We start from the raw sequence: 16,723 nt of genomic DNA, 5'->3' as shown, positions 1-16,723 counted from the left end.
AGAGATGTCTCGTTGAAACAAATATGGTTGCCACAGGTTTGCAGTGAAATTGAACATTTTGGAGACTCCTCTATATCCTCACAAGAGAGAAAAATCTTATTGTATCTTCATGTCATAAAACCGCAATCAGTTGTTAGCAAAATTTATGTGGACAGCTCTGCGTATGCTCACTTCAACCTCTGAAAATATTACAAGAATGTCATGTCATTCACCAGGCCGCTTATCCTCCCAAGGGTTGCGGGAAAACTGTGGCCTGTGGATAGGCTCCAGCTCTCCTGTGACCCTTGTGAGGATAAGCGGCTTGGATAAAGGATGGATTCTTGGTAGCTGAGGAAAAAACATTACTATACAATCGGATAATTTTTTCCATCACGTTTCGTTTGCCTCTACACAGTATGTCATTTAAATGAGAGCAGATCACATTACATGGGAGTGCTCAGGCAGAGAATTCTTCTGTGCTTATTTTGTATAAATATGTACATTTCTTCTGAATGCTATTAATTGGGTCCCTTCTGTTGGATCCTTTGCATTACAAAGAGATCGAGCTCCCTGCCAATGACATCAAAGCATTAAATGTATCACAGACTTCAAATGGTCCTAGTGTTACCTTGAATTTCTTCTGATGACATTAAAAGGGGTCCGTATTGCTGCCCACAAGAAGGACGGACATTGATTAGGATGAACCAAAGCAAAGCAAATTTTTTTGTGTTGTGCAATTCATACACAAGATACTGTAACTCTATGTGCTTTACATGATTAAAAGTGCTTAGATACAAATAAGTAAAACATTTCAAACAGAAAAAAATGAAAATAAAAGTATCATTAAAGTAGCACACTGCAAGAAAAAAAGTTAAAATACTCTAAAAAGCAAGAGAGAAAAGAAGAGTTTTAAACTTGGATTTTGAAACATTCACACTTGGAGCTGACCTCACCACGGTTGGCAACTTATTCCATTTATGTGCAGCATCATAGCTTAATGCTGCTTCACCATGTTTGCTTTGGAGTCTGCACTCCACTATTTCATCAGAGTCAGTCGATCTCAAAGCCCTACTGGGTTTTTATTCCATTACAATTTTTTTCATGTATTCTGGACCGGAACCATTTAGGGATTTATAGACCAATAACACAACTTTAAAATCTGTTCTAAAACTGACTGGAAGCCAGTGTAAGGACTTTAGAACTGGAGTTATTTGCTCTGTCCGTTTGCTCTGGGCAGAACCCACTCCCACTCCAACACTGCCACACATGCCCCCCCCCCCCTCCCTAACCTTAACCCTAATGTATAGGTCATTGCCGTTTGTTGAGATTGAGCCCTTCCAATGGTTACAATGTAACTCCTATCTTCCAGGTAGTACCTGACCTATTTAAGGACCGTTCCATTTAGTCCTACCCACGTTTCCAAGCTGTTCAGCAGTATTTTATAATCTACCATATGAAAAGTCGAACTGGCATCCAACAAGACCATAAGATAGGCAGGTGTGTCCAGGTGGAATAAGCCGTAAAGATTACTGGCGATATTGCTGGATAAAACGTGAAAAAAAACCTTAATGCTGAACGGAATACAGATACTTTGAGGTTTTTATATCTTGAATTCATTTATTCATAGTTTTATGAACTCGGTCCCTCTCATGTTTTCTATCTTTACACATCAGTGCCTCTTTTATTCTGCATTTATAATGCAAATGCACTCAAGGAGTCCATTAAGAAGAGTGATTTGGGCTATTTTTCTCCCTGAATCATTGAGATGGGCTGGTTTTCACTTTTTTGAATGATAGGATGGGACAGCCTCCCCTTCTGTTCCATGATGTGGAGCTGTTTTCAAGCTACAGGTGCTAATGGTCTATCATTTTCCCATGCTGTTGTTGTCACCTCTTAACAAACCATAGTGAAAGTCTGGCTCCACATATAGAGTCCATTTGTCTTTGTGAGTGCTGTTGAAAAGCTGTTGCTGTACCTTGTGTGGTGCAAAGAAAAGATGATGAGATGCAAAGGAGGCCAGTCTATTAATGAAGCCATGAGAAAAGGAATCAATGGCTGGTAAAAATGAATGTGCAATCCATGCACCAATTTTGAGTCTTGGTTGAGTGGTTCACAGACTGTAACTGAGTTTGGGAGTCTGAAGTTTGAAGGTTGTAGTATTGTTGTTGTTGTAAATCTTTGATACACATTATTCGAGAAACTGTTGTAAATACCCTTAACGATGATGAATGAGGAATGACAGCGATTCATGGCCATAGGAAGAGCTGTTCTGCAGCGAGGGTGTACGGCACCATCCAGAGGACGTCTGAATGAGCTAAGGCTGACATTTTGACAGGCTGTTCACATTGATTGATGTGCTTGCAGCGGACTTCCTCTGGGTGCTGACGCCCAATGAAATGCAGCAGCTGCAGCAGAAGGACGCCTCATTTTTCAGCCTCCTAATTACATAGTAATGTATAACACAGCAGCTTGAGAGCTTGTTAGTGGAAAAAATTGCCATTGTTATGCCTTACCTGATGCTGCGAGAAACAATTCCTGTCGACTTCGTAGTTTGTGGTGCAGCTGGGGAGCTAATGGATGCTCCATGGGCTCTTTTTTCTGGTTGAAGGCAAAAGAATTTTCAGGAAACAACAGCCACCTAAGACACCCTTCCTGTTACAAAAAAAAGAAAAGAAAAGAATAAGCACAAGAGGAATCTGGTGAATTGATGGTCTGACAAGATCGTTTTTATTTGACCATCTACCTTCAAAAACAGTGTTCTTGTGTCAACATTTCCAGTAGCTGAAACCAGTTCTCTCCAGAATTATAAAATAATCCATGTGTGGAATTCTTCTGACGTTAATTAACACACTGTGTTATGTTTATATTCTGTATAAATACTATTTATTCATTTTGCACATTCTCTGCCACCTGAAGCTATATTTGTGCTTGAAGCAATTTCTGAAAAGTGGAACAAAAACATTGAAAGCTTGAAATTAATATTCCTTCCATCCATCCATTCTCTGTACCTCTTACCCTCACTAGCGTTGCAGATCCGCTGGACCCTATTCCAGTTGACTCTGGGCATTATTCAGGGTACATCCTAAACTGGTGGGCAGCCAATTGCAGGGCTCATAGGAACAACCAGTCATTCACATTTAAACTCATTCACAAACCTATGGACAATTTAGAGTCTTCAGTTAACCTACCGTGCATGTTTTTGGGAAACCAGAGCACCCAGAGAAAAACCCACATAGCCACAGTGAAAACATGCAAACTCCACACAGGAGAAGCCAGATTTGTATGATGTCAGGTCTCTTATCAGTAAGGCGAGAGTTCAAACTAATTAGAAACAAGCGTCAAAGCTGAAACTGAAGAGGTGCAAATAATATTGTTGGCACATAAAAAAGCAGGAGGGTTCACACAGATAAAATGTGAGCTCACTTTTGCAAAAGCACCTCTCACTTTCTGATTTCCACACTCGCTTCTGTCCTCTTTGCTCTCGATTCTGATTTCTGCTGTCTCAGTTTGATTTTGTCCGTCCTCTCGATTCTTCACTGAGCTACGCTTGCTTCCAGTTTAACTTGGGATGACGTCGCCGATTAAGACTCGACTAGATGCTCACCAATTGCTATCTCTCGTTGTCTAAAACAAGAGATCTACATTTATTGATAGCAACCTAACGCCATAGATTTGAACCTGGGTCCTCAGAACTGTGAGGCTGATGTCCGAGGTCTGGGCATTTGAATCCGGGGTCCAGGGTTTGCATGGTCCCCCCCTGCAGACGTGAGTAGTCCCTGAGTACTTTCTACATTCCCAAAGCACACGTGTTGGTTTAATTGAAGACTATATTGTCCTTAGTTGTACAAGTGAATGTAAATGGATGTTTGTCTATATATGCCCTGTGATTGGCTCCTTACCTTGTCAAAGACAGCTGGGATAGGGTCCAAGTGACCCTAATGAGGATTAATGGTATAAAAAATTAATGGATGGAACTTGGATTGAAGCTGTCGGAAAACGAATGGCTCCTTAGCATTCGACAATTTGATAAACTTTGATGACACTTAAATACTTAGATTTTAGAGTGACATGATGTTGTGCCATGCTGTTGTTACAGTTTGTTCTACTTTGATTTTTTTTATATACTCAGTTGTAAAATCAAACCGGTATTTAAAAAAAAAAAAGCCACAACAATCACAACATTAACCGATACAGCTCTCAATCAATTTACAGTTCTTAATGGTCAAGGTGAGACTTACACAAACATGAAGCACTCACACCAGACTCTTAATTTAAAACCAAAGAATTGTGCAGGTGCCTTTCTGGTTCACATATGGCTTCTGTCATTGTGCTTCGTCTGTTTCATGTGAACTAAAAACGACGACTCAGTCCAATCTCTTCAGTGCTCCCTTGAATGCCAGCAGTATGATGACCCATGCATTTAAAAGTCAGTCGGGGAGATGCGAATGTTATTTTGAGAGATTTGGCCTTTTTTCTCCCTTTCCCATTAGCCAAATAGGTACATTTTCAATGTTTTGGATTAGTGTAGTAAAAGAAAAATGTAGCTCACTAGTCTGAAGCTAAATGGAAAATGGTTTCTGTATAAAACAGGGGCAGCCACTCAATGGTCTCAAGAGCCTGCTAATGGCAGTGAAAAGCTAAAGTAGAAGCTGATCTGGATCCTTTGGATGATTCATCGCTGTGTGGGTAAAATGTCAGAGTGTAAATTCCACCTTTTAAATGACCCTGGTGAAAACTGATGCATCCTGTTTAAATGTCTTCTGTATTGGTTTTGCGTCTGATTACTGCTGGTTAGGAAAGGACACTACTTGACACATACAGGACTACAAACCTTATCGCAACATTTGATTTTTGTGTATCTATTACATTATTTTCCTGCCCTTTTAATCCTGATACCATAACATAATTTTGGAAGAGCCCAGTTGGAGAGAATATTTTTCTCATAGTCAGTGTTTTGGCTTCTTGTAATCTATTTTTCTTTGACTGCATACTCGGTACCTGTTACCAGATTTATGATATGTGATATGTGTCCATGTGTCCCGTCACTGACCAGCCACCAGTTCAGGGTGTAGTTTGCCTTTTACCCAATCTTAGCTGGGATAGGCTACAGCACTCCCGTGACCCTTATGAGGATAAGTGGGATTTACTCAAGTAACATCCATCCATCCATTTTCTCTGCCGCTTATCCTCACGAGGATCGCGGGGATGCTGGAGCCTATCCCAGCTGTCAACGGGCAGGAGGCAGGGTACACCCTGAACTGGTTGCCAGCCAATCGCAGGGCACATACAGACGAACAACCATTCACACTCACAATCACACCAAGGGGGAATTTAGAGTGTCCAAGTAATGTTACATGTTTTTGGGATGTGGGAGGAAACCAGAGTGCCTGGAGAAAACCCACGCAGGCCCGGGAAGAACATGTAAACTCCACACAGGCGGGGTTTTTATATCCACTGTTGTGTTCCTGTTTTTGTAATGTTATGCATTGCATTACCTTTGCCTTTTCACCTTTTATTGAGCGACGTATTTCTTAATGGATGAAAGACCCATCTGTACACAGTCAGGATGCCAACCTTAACCAATATCCTTCATGAGGGCAAAGCACAGCCATTCTTGGATATTTTTAAGAACAAGATCATCGGACTATTCTGAAATTCCTGATCTAAATCCTATTGAAGGAGCTCATTCTGCCTGAAGAAGGCCACCGTGAAACCCGTGACAGCGGTTTGGTCACTGGTCACTGCAATGGTTTTAGACGTGTACTGTATAGGAAGACAACCATTCACACTCACCTTTACTCCTGTGAACAGCTCTTCAATTGACCAAACAAGATAAACTCCAAATTCAACACTAGATGGCCCAAGTCAAGAGTCAAACTCGGGACCAGTGGACTGTCGGGTAGATGTGCCTACGAACACCAAATTATGCTCAAGTTTAAACAATTATTTTTGAAGTTATTTCCATGACAAGTATTGGGTTTTTCTTTTGCTGACTTAAGGTACAGACAATTTAGATTTTTGCTTCTGGGTTATTAAGGCTCATGTTTAGAGACGTAGAATCTAAAATCCAATTATTAGTCTTAATTATGAGTCTAAACATTAGAAAGAGGATGACTGAAAATGTCCAAACAATAGATGGTCAAAGTAATTAGGCACAAACCAGGAGCACAAAGAATTTGCTATGTTGTCAGGCAGGAAAGGGTTAAAAAGAACAAGACACAGAAAAATTGTGAAACAAGTATTGAGACAGACAGGGCAGTAAAGGTTATCAAATACACAAAAGAGAATAGATGACAAACAAGATTCAAGGTGATCGCCCACACAGAGTGAGCATGCATCAACCAAGGATTTAATATTTGTTGAATCAATGAATATATAAACTATCGCCAAAATTATTCGCTCAGCCATCCAAATAATCGGAATCAGGTGTTACAATAACTTTCACGGCCATAGCTGTATAAAATCAAGCACCGAGGGTTGCAACTGATTTTACAAAGATTTATGAAAGAATGGGTCATTCACAGGAGCTCAGTGAATTCCAATGTGGTACTATGATAAGATGCCACTTGTGCAAAAGGTCCACTTGTATCACGACCCATCGGTACGGAGGGGGGACGCAAATGCAGGACTCCGGAGACGCAAAGGTAGTTCGGGAAAAGTGTTTATTCGTTCCAAGGTCGGGGATCAGGTAAAGAGTCAAGTGCAGCAATGGGAGTCAGCACGTCAGGCATAGAGAGCAGGTCCGCGGGCAGGCGGTAGTCGGTACTCGGGAGATCGATCAAAGAAGGCAGGAGTGTCAAAGGATTCAGGCTTAGGGGTCGGTCGGAGAACAGGCGGAGGTCGGTACACAGGGGGTCACGATCGGAGATACGGGAGTGCAGGAACGGGGCATGAGTTGTGGTGATGTGGCGAACACCAGTCGTCCCCTGGGCCCTATATCTACCGGGGCCAATCACTGCCGATGAGGCGCAGGAGTGCGCCTCTTAATCAGAGCAGCTGTGTGGAGAACTGCACAGCCAGGGCCGGACCGGCAGGAACATGACAACTTGTAAAATTTCCTCGCTCCTAAATATTCCATAGCTGGCTGTCAGCTGTATTATAAGAAAGTGTAGCCTTTTGCGAATGACAGCCACTGAGCCACAAAGTTGTTGGCCACGTAAACTGACGGACCTCGGTCGGCGGATGGTGCGGCGCATATTGCGAAGAGGAGCTAGCTAAAGTCTAAAGACCTCCAAATGTCATGTGGCCATCACATTAACTCAAGAACAGCATGCACAGAGCTTCATGGACTGGATTTCAATGGGCGAGCAGCGACATCCAAACCATACATCACCAATGGAGTGGTGTAAAGCACTGGACTTTGGAGCATGTTTTCTGGAATGACAAATCACGCTTTGAAACCACTGTTGGATACCGATGAGGCTCTTTGGTTATCCCAACGACTTCACTTTCAAAACGCTGACTAAATGAACTTGTGTGTGGACTTGTGGACCACTTGCACCCTTCTCCTTGAGAGGCTTTCCCTGCTAAAAGGAAGTGTCTGCCCACTACACTAGAATAATTTGGTCACCGTAGATGGGGCAGGCACACATAATAGTCTCGATTATAGCTGACCTACCCGCTCTGTTAGTGTTAGCTCCAAGCAGCTTTCTAACCATGGTGAACCTGCAGACGCATAAGAGTTTCACTCCTTTAGCTAGTCCCATTCCTCCTTAGTCTACTGGCTCCCACGCATTAGTCATAGGTGACTCCATGTGTATACCTGGGACCGGAGAAACCAACATTGACGCTAGTTTTAGGAAGCTGATTTGGATTAGGTATAGCCAGCACTTGGAATTTCAGCAGAAGAAATTATCGGCATCAAGTAATTGTCTCTGGAGGCAATGATGAGAGGTTTAACAGCTTATTCTCGCGTAACCCTAGAGAATCAGAGACATCCAAATCCTATTTTAAAATTGTGACCCCATGGGTTCTCAAGGTGGGGAGCTCAGAAGTAGCTTTATTAGCCAAATGTGTAAAAACACACAAGGGATTTTTCTCCAGCAGTCAGTGCTGCCCTGGTACGACATTGAGAACAAAAAACAACAAAGCAACAAGAACAAAGAACAAGCTTCTGTAGTGGGCAGAGACGGTAGTTTGTTAATAATTGGACGTTGTTCTGGAGAACTCCAGGCTTAATGAGGTTAGGCGGTCTTCACCAGCAGGGTAGGCACCATCACTCTTTTCAGAAGTGTTATCAGTCTAACAACAGGTATTTGGAAAGTTGTCTGGATATGAGGGACCTCTGAGGGGATGTCTTGAGGACCTGTGTATACCTCAAAAGTCGTAAATCCTGTTCTTGAGATTTTCTGTGGTGATTTCCAGGATTTCCATTGACATCAACACTTCATCGAAGGGGCCTGGGGACTTGTTCTTACACTGGATACACTTGTTCCACATTTCTCTTGCGAGACTACCACACTTATGCAGTCATTTGTAGTCTTGTCAGTCTCCACTTTTTGCACATCTGTTGTTGACCAGTACTGGCAACTCATGTGCTTGAGAAACATAAAGAGCATTTGCAAATTGGTCTCTAGATTATCGCACAACTAATACCTTTAAAAATCTTTAAATTTCTCAAGGACGCTGCACCAGTTGCACAATTGTCACTACAGGATTAGGGTAATATTAGTCATCTTCAAATAGAAATGTGTAAATTCCTTGAGAACTATTGACATTGAATGTATCCGCATTACCATATTGCTGGAAACCTTTCATTGCATAGATGGGGTAGCTGTTTCCCAGTGACTCAAAGAAGGTAAACCAGGTTGTTTTAAGATATTGTTTAATGTATTATTGAAGTATATTACCAGTCTACTTCTGATGCCAAGGGACTTTACTTGTCAGAGAATTGATGAGCAACCCCCTTACAAAGCTCCCCTAGCCAACGTGATAAAATGATCAAATGTCAAACTACAGAAGCAGGCCTGGTGGACCTATGGAGAACAGTTTTTCAAGAGGGAGAAACTTCACCATTTAATGACGTAGACGTGCATTGGATTCAAAGACATTACGTATTGAACACAAATATAGATCTGCTGTACATAGGATAACAGAGGATTTGGTTTAACCCAACATCTGTCTAACTGAAAGGGGAAAAAGGACATTGACCAGAAATTAAAGAGATATGGACATCAGTAACTATATGTGACTGTAAATGTTGGTCTCATGCAAATCGATTAATCTTTGACATTTTACACACATACTGTGCCGACTTCGATATCTTTTAGTACATGAACATTTACTCTTGTTCAGTTGTATATTTCTTTTAAGATATCATATTTCACTATCGCTAAGTTGTAGGATTGCCAAAGCTTTGCTGCAGTTCTCAAAATGCTGATGTTTTAACTTTTTGAAACAGTGGTATTTCTTATACGATGCAGTGAATTACCTTTAAGTGGTCACAGACACCATTTTGCTCTGTTTCTTTTGAGCCTACTTTGTCAACCAGAACGCCTTATGAGGCATTGAGCGTTTACTGTTGAAAACAAAATTCGGCATGCTGCGTGCTCACCTTGCACAATTGGTTTGAAGCCGAAACATTCCTCGACCGGGCTGTAGCATTTAGCTTTGCCATCATCTTCTTTTTCCCTGCATTGCTTCTCGTGTGCGTGTGTGTGTGTGCAAAAGACAAAGAGATGATTTACAAGAGGGATCACCCTTTTCAACAACAATGCCGGTAAACAATGCTTAAAATGGTGAGATCCATGCGCAGACTGAATCCTCTTGTCATCCAGTCTCTTTGGACGTTAGAGGTAAAGAAAGCCAGCACATGGCAATATATCTAGACCAGGAAAATTAGGGTTTTGGGCCGTATTAGATGTTATATTTAGAACATGCTGCAGGCTGCAAAAAAACCAAAAACAAAAAAGTGGGCTGCAAATGACCTCCGGGCTGTATTTTGCATATCCCTACCTTAGATGCACAAAAGGCCTTCAATTGCCAATTGGCAGTCCCGCCTTCAAATGCTGAAACGGGTTAAACTTGGTCATATTTTCATTGATTGGGTTCAAACACTCCTCATCTCCACAAGCAGCTGTCAAGGTTAATGGAAATACTGTAGATCAGTGAGATTCCCACGAGAATATGGATGCAGACAAAGCTGCTCTTTCCCAATCCTGTTGTTCACTATTAGTGTCGGACCACTGGCCCAGTTTATTCGGCATGGCGATAACATTTTAGAGGTTACAAGAAGCTTAACAAAATATCACTAACGGCAGATGATGTCTTAAGAAAAGAAACCCCATATCCACTCTACCATGTGTGAAACAACTTCACTAATCACTAATATTGCACTTTATCGACACGTGGCGGTGTGGCTGACAGGGTGGGGGTGTTGGGGTTGCTTTGCTCTCGGATGACTGCAGCCACCCCTGTCTTTAAATCTTAAACAATCTCACCTGACTAAACATTGGAAACCTTTCATAGGTTTATTGTACAATGTATCGGTGAGCACATTTTTATGGAGCGCTTTGATGGAGTGCCGGCTATTTTTTTTTTAAACTCATTTCCTTTCTCTCTCTCTCTCTCTCTCTCTCTCTCTCTCTCTCTCTCTAAATGTGGTCAATAAAGTGTTATTTATTTTGGCGTATTCTATATTGTCCAATACTGTATACCGTATTTTCCGCACTATAAGACGCACTGCAGTATAAGTCTCACCCTCAATGAATGGGCCATCTTAAAACTTTTTCCATATGTAAGACACACCGCATTATAAGGCACTTAGAATAGACCCTACAGTAGAGGTTGGGGTTACGTTGTGCATCCATTTGATGGAGCTGCACTAAAGGCTCAATATTTATCCATATATAAGCTACACTGGATTATAAAGCGTACTGTTGGCTTTTGAGAAAATGAAAAGCTTTTAGGTGCGCCTTATAGTGTGGAAAATACGGTACTTATTATAAAACGTATTCTACATACTTAATGTGGTTTCTCATTAAACCTTTTTTTATGAACGGAAAGAACATGTACGCTCAGCAGCATTTATATGAAAGGAGTAGTTTTTATGTTATGATATAGAAAAAACAAATGTGATTTTAAAAGACATTTTTGTTTATTATCAGCATGTACTTCAAGTGCATTTTGTTTTCAAAAGCATCATGATCACAAAAACATTACTTTTAAGGGTAATGTTGATGAGTTTGAAATTATATTTAAATGTTTTGGATCACCGTTTGGTGTATGTTTACAGTTTAATAATGAGGACAGCATAAGCATCATGATCACAAAACCATTATTTTTAAGGGTAATGTTGATGAGTTTGAAATTATATTTAAATGTTTTTGGATCACCGTTTGGTGTATGTTTACAGTTCAATAATGTAGACAGCATAAACATTTTTAGGTGGGCGTCAATTACTCATAGTTTTTCGCTCTTCATGGTAGGACTTTGTCCCGGACCCTTGCAAATAGCAGAGACTTGCAATAATTGAAATCTTTTATTGATGATAGAAAACAACACTTCTTTAGCCCAGCTCATAGTTGGATGTGATGATTTTGATTTTGAAAAGCCTTAAATCTGAATTGAAAGTGTTTCAATATGGGAAACACACAATGTATACAGTATAAATATATATTTTTGTAGAATGCATGACCCCAGAAGTGGTTGACTGTGATCATTCTGTTAATTTTTTAGAAATGGACTGGATTTACATTTTAATGTAACTGCAGACCTTTGGTTTTATTCTTCTAATCAGGCCGTGACCATGGTGGGCTCTTGAAGGGATTGAATAACCTTATAATTACAGAACTAACTTTGAATAGTAATCCCTCAACACAGACGGATGCTATAACTTTATTTATTTATTTATTATTATTATGTTTGTTTGTGCCTCCTGTTAGTCATTGCATTCGGTGTATTCCTTTGTTGTTCTCATTTTCCATTCTGATTCCTCCAAACAGGGCCCAACTGCTTTGCAGACACAACAGTGATACCAGCCGGACGGGAGGTGAAGATCGATGAGTGTACAATCTGCTACTGCACATACGAAGAAGGCACCTGGCAGATCGAACGCCAGGCCACCTGCAGTAAGAACGAATGCCAGCGCGGTTAGAAGCTGGCAGGGTGAGATGAACATTGGCATGCAACACCAGCGCCTGTCCATGCGAACACTTGGCCTTTCACCCAGACTTCCGGACATCAGGGTCAGCCGGCTCAGCATTTGGAGTCTGTACTTGGCAAAGGCTTTTATTAAGATTTATAATACGCACACAGAATATTTATTTATCTATGTACTGAATTATTCATGAATATATACAAATACTGTGTAGATGTCATTACGCTGAACTCGGTACACATTTTTATAGGCTCTGTATTTTAATAATTGCCCTCGGTGATTGCAAAGAAACACAAGAGAATGTATAGAACACGCGGCTGTCTTTGAAAACTGAAGCCTTGACTTCCTCACAATTCTGACAAATCCTATTCTCCACAGTTCAGATGAGCAGCTGTCTCAGTCTGAAGTAACCTGCTGGGTTTTGCTGTTCAAGGTAATCTAGTACGGCGCTAAAAGTGAAATTAAAACTGACTTGACTGTTTCTGACTTGTACTACGTTCTTTAGTCTGTTTGGATGTTTCAAATGTGCTTTGATTTTAAAAGTACTTTTTTTGTATCTTGGTCTGTATGTTTCCTGTTTTAAATAAATGGCAGTCTGTGGCTCTGCAGGGGCCTGAATTATGCTTCTGATCAGGCTTGTTTACAGAACATTTACAGGGCTTCTTCAAAGGCCAAAATGTTTGGTCGCTGTGTAGTCGTGACATGGATGACAAACGTGATTAAAGTTGGTGACATTTTGGGGGATTCCTGAAAATGAACAGAAACAATTTGTAAAGTAAGCATGTGTTTTGTAAAATAAGCACGTTTCATTTCAGGCTAAAAAAAGATTACATCAAATAAAAAACATTTGTTTTTCATTAAATTATTATCCGCACCATATTAATCCACATTAGAATACTGATGTACTTTGAAAATTATTTGAATAGATCGGGAAAAAAGGTGTTTTTCCTTATTATATTGCAGCTTTTTAGTTATGCTTATTCTTTTCAGTTTATTGGTTGGGAGAAGTGCAGCACAGTGGCGCAGCTGCAGAGTGTTGGCCTCACAGTTTTGAGGACCTGGGTCCAAATCCTGGCCCTGCCTACGTGGGTTTTCTCCAGGAACTCCAGTTTCCTCCCACATCCCAAAAACATACAACATTAATTGGCCACTCTAAATTGGCCTTAGGTGTGATTGGGAATCTGTCTGTTTGTCTCAATGTTACCCTGTGATTGGCTGGCAACCATTTGAGGGTGCCTCCTGCCCGATGACAGCTGGGATAGGGTCCAGCACTCCCAAAACCCTTGTGAGGATAAGTGGCTAAGAAAATGGTTGGATGGGTGGTTGGGAGAAGTAATGGGGTTTTATATTCTTTTATGCTCGTTTTAAAGGGTCTCATATTTTGGCTATTTAAACTTCTTGACTCTCTATATGATGGACTTAGTATGAGAGTTCCAATTTCTTTTCTTTTTGTCATACAAGTGTCCAGAAAATGACTCTCTGACAGCTACTTCTCTTTGACCCAGTTTTGTATCCACTTTGTCCATATTTGGCTAAAACCATTCCCTTCCCTCTGACTGCTTGGAAGACCCACTTGAAAGAGCGGACGTGTTTGTGATGTGACAGCACTGTCTCGGGCCACAGAGGTAGGCGCAGATCTTCGCTAGTGACGTAGATAAGCTTGAGAAGTTGGGATGACCTGATTTCTGCTTTTTTTGTGGTAAAACTTTTGGAATTCAGGATTGGGTGCACAGTTTTAATTCATATTTCACATTTACTGAGGCACCAGAGAGTAAATACAACATCCCAAATACTACAACCCCTTTTGGGACATTGCGCTAAACAAAATACAATGATTTGCAAATCATGTTCAGCCTATATTCAATTGAATGTACTACAAAGACAAGATATTCAATGTTTAAATATAAACATTATTTTATTTAGTAAAAGTGATTTCACTATCCATGAAACCAACATTGAATGTACATGACCGTTGACCCCCCAGGCAGGCTGCATCAGAAACATCAATGCGTATAGGACATAAACCACATGGGCTAAGGAACACTTCAGAAAACCAATATCAGTAAAACAGTTTGGTGCTAAGTCCACAAGTGCAACTTAAAACTCTACGATGCATAGCAAAAGCCTTTTATCAACAACACCCAGAAACGCTGCCGGCTTCTCTGAGCCCTAGCCCTGAGATGGACTGATGCAAAGTGTAAAAGTGTTCTTATGAAGTACAAAAAATACGACGACGTAGACCCCGGACTGGAGAACAGCTGAAGCTGTGCATCAAGCTTAAATGGAAAGGAATATCACCTCCAAAGCATCAACAAGTAGTGTCCTCAGTTCCCAAATATTTCTTGAATGTTGTTAAAAGAAAAGTTGATGTAACACATTGGTAAACATGACACTGTCCCAGCTTTTAAGTTAATGATTATTTATCAGTTTGAACGTTAAATATTTAGCATTTTTTGTGTATTCAATTAAATATACAGTAGGCTGAACATGATTTGCAAATCATTGTTTTTCTGTTTTAATTTATGTTTAACACCACATCCCAACTTTATTGGAAATTGGGGTTGTAGAAAAAGTTGTTTTGGTGAAATAGAGGAGCTTCGAATTACGGTTCATGGTTCAAGGGGCCTATATTTCCCTCTATGTAGTCCAGTTCAGCTATGGCTACATTGTGGCGATGAAGCAGTTTTAGTAGTATTCAGCGAGTTCACATGAGTTTCGTGTGTGCGTGTGGATATAGACCATTGTGACTCAGACGTCATCGTGCTACGGAAACTATCGCTGACGTCTGTCATGTGAAACTACTATTTTCTGAAGATGGACTGGAAAAAGCCCTCTTTCGATCTACGTGTGTTTGTAGTATTTATTTGCCACTGTAGGCAACAGTAAGAAACAATTAAAAGGCAAAACTTATGTTCATGTGTAAACTCATCGCCTGCAGTAGTGTTTCTTAAATGTGAACTTGCCATTTTATTTTCTTGTGGTGTAAAAAAAATGCCAATGAAAATCAGCAATATGAAACTGTTTAACATTAATATCTGAAGTTATTGTTGAGTATAATAGCAAACTACTTAATTTGTTGTTTCTTCTGCATACTTGTTTTTTTTCAATTTTTTTTGCTTCTCTTCTGGAGTCTCCATGCGGAGTTGGTAAACTTGGAGCATGTTGTTTTAAATATTGCGGCCATTAAAGATAATGCGTGTATTCCTTGAAACGTTGATCATGTTAATTGCATTGAGGCATCTTACGAAGCATTTTTAGATTTGAAACAATCTTTCCTCCCAGCACTTCTGGGTCATGTCACTCAGATAGGAAAGGAAAGGTTTCAGGCAAAGACCAGAATCCAAAGAGGCCCTGAGAGAAAGTCTGCCTTTCCTCCAGTGGCCACAGCAGGCTCTGACCATCTAGCACTGAACTAAATTCATTGTGAGTGATGCGTTCTCATGTCTTTCAGATATCTGATGTAAAACCTGCATGTGTTCCTCGCATGCCCAGCTGTATATTTTTATTACACACACAAAAACAGCGAATCATGGCATCAAATTATTTTATGTCACTTGACACGGAAGCCCTATGAACAGTATAAACAGATAGTCAGAACCAACGGGTACAAGCATGAAATCAAAAACCGCCATTTGGACCTGCAGCGTAAATCCGGCTCATAATTTAACTCTCTAATCTCATACATTCAACATGCAGTTCATATTTGCTTTGTGCAGTTTAAAATGGGAAGTAATAGGTGCATGTGTCTGGCCTGCCCTCGGCCAGCAGATCAAAATGAGGCCTCATAATACGTGCAGGTAATGAGCACCGAAGGCCGGCAGCTATCAATGAATGCAGATGCCGTGCTTCTATGTTTACAACGTATCGTTTGCATGAGCAGCACGGCGCGCTCGCATTTTACAATGGGCTGGCCATGCGGCGCCGCTGTGTGATCCGGGGGGGTTGCCAGACAACGGCGTAACATCTCCAGCAGTGAAACGTGCCTGCGAGCCTGCCAGCGGGATCCTGGACAAATCAGCCTCGATGCATGTGCACACGACTAGACAAAATTTACTCCAAGCAGTCAGGGAGAGGTGGCTTGGCTCTATGAAGGTTTCTTGTCAGTGGTCATGTGTTAGATTCTTTTACTGTCCTCTTGGAGCAAATTCATTCATTCATTCCAAAAAAAAAAAAAAGAGTTGTAATGTGCTCCACCATCATAGTGGTACGTGTTCGTGGCATCTTTTATCCTCTTCAGTGGAGCATTTCCCAGTTGAAAGTGTTAAATACTCTGCGTTTTCTTGAACTGCACTAATGGCTTAGAACAAACTGTGTCTGGTTTCATAAGTAACTTATTAACATTATTTTTGTTCTTTCGTTCCGTTCTTCAACCTAAATTTTCTCAACCTCAGCACGTTACTGTGAAAGCACCACCAACAGAGAACAATTGGCGTAAAATTGACGGCTTTAAAATCATTTTGATGGTACACTTGTTTGTAAAAGAGTATGGAAAATAATGTCGCTGCGATTGTCATGGCAACAACAGGTCACCTGCTCAACTGGTTTTACAATTTGTTTTTTGGTAATGCCACTGTTGGTACTTCTTACACTTTCTAATGCTTGTTTGCAAATGTGTAGCCATTACTCTACTTCTGCTAGCTTGACATA

General features: G+C 40.7%; 1 protein-coding gene across 1 annotated transcript in view; it reads left to right on the top strand.

Annotated features, from left to right (window-relative positions):
• Window positions 1-12,672, top strand: part of vwc2 (von Willebrand factor C domain containing 2) — a 47,687-nt gene extending 35,015 nt beyond the window's left edge. The window contains exon 4 of the mRNA XM_061837256.1: window positions 11,922-12,672. Within this exon, the coding sequence (XP_061693240.1) occupies window positions 11,922-12,073 (152 nt within the window). The 3' untranslated portion in view covers window positions 12,074-12,672. The remainder of the gene's footprint in view (window positions 1-11,921) is intronic.
• The last annotated feature ends 4,051 nt before the right edge of the window (window positions 12,673-16,723 follow it).

The sequence above is a fragment of the Syngnathoides biaculeatus genome, chromosome 12 (genome assembly GCF_019802595.1).
Source record: "Syngnathoides biaculeatus isolate LvHL_M chromosome 12, ASM1980259v1, whole genome shotgun sequence".
Classification (NCBI taxonomy): Eukaryota; Metazoa; Chordata; class Actinopteri; order Syngnathiformes; family Syngnathidae; genus Syngnathoides; species Syngnathoides biaculeatus.
The sequence above is the reverse complement of the archived record's forward strand: the minus strand, read 5'-3'. Positions and strand labels throughout refer to the sequence as shown.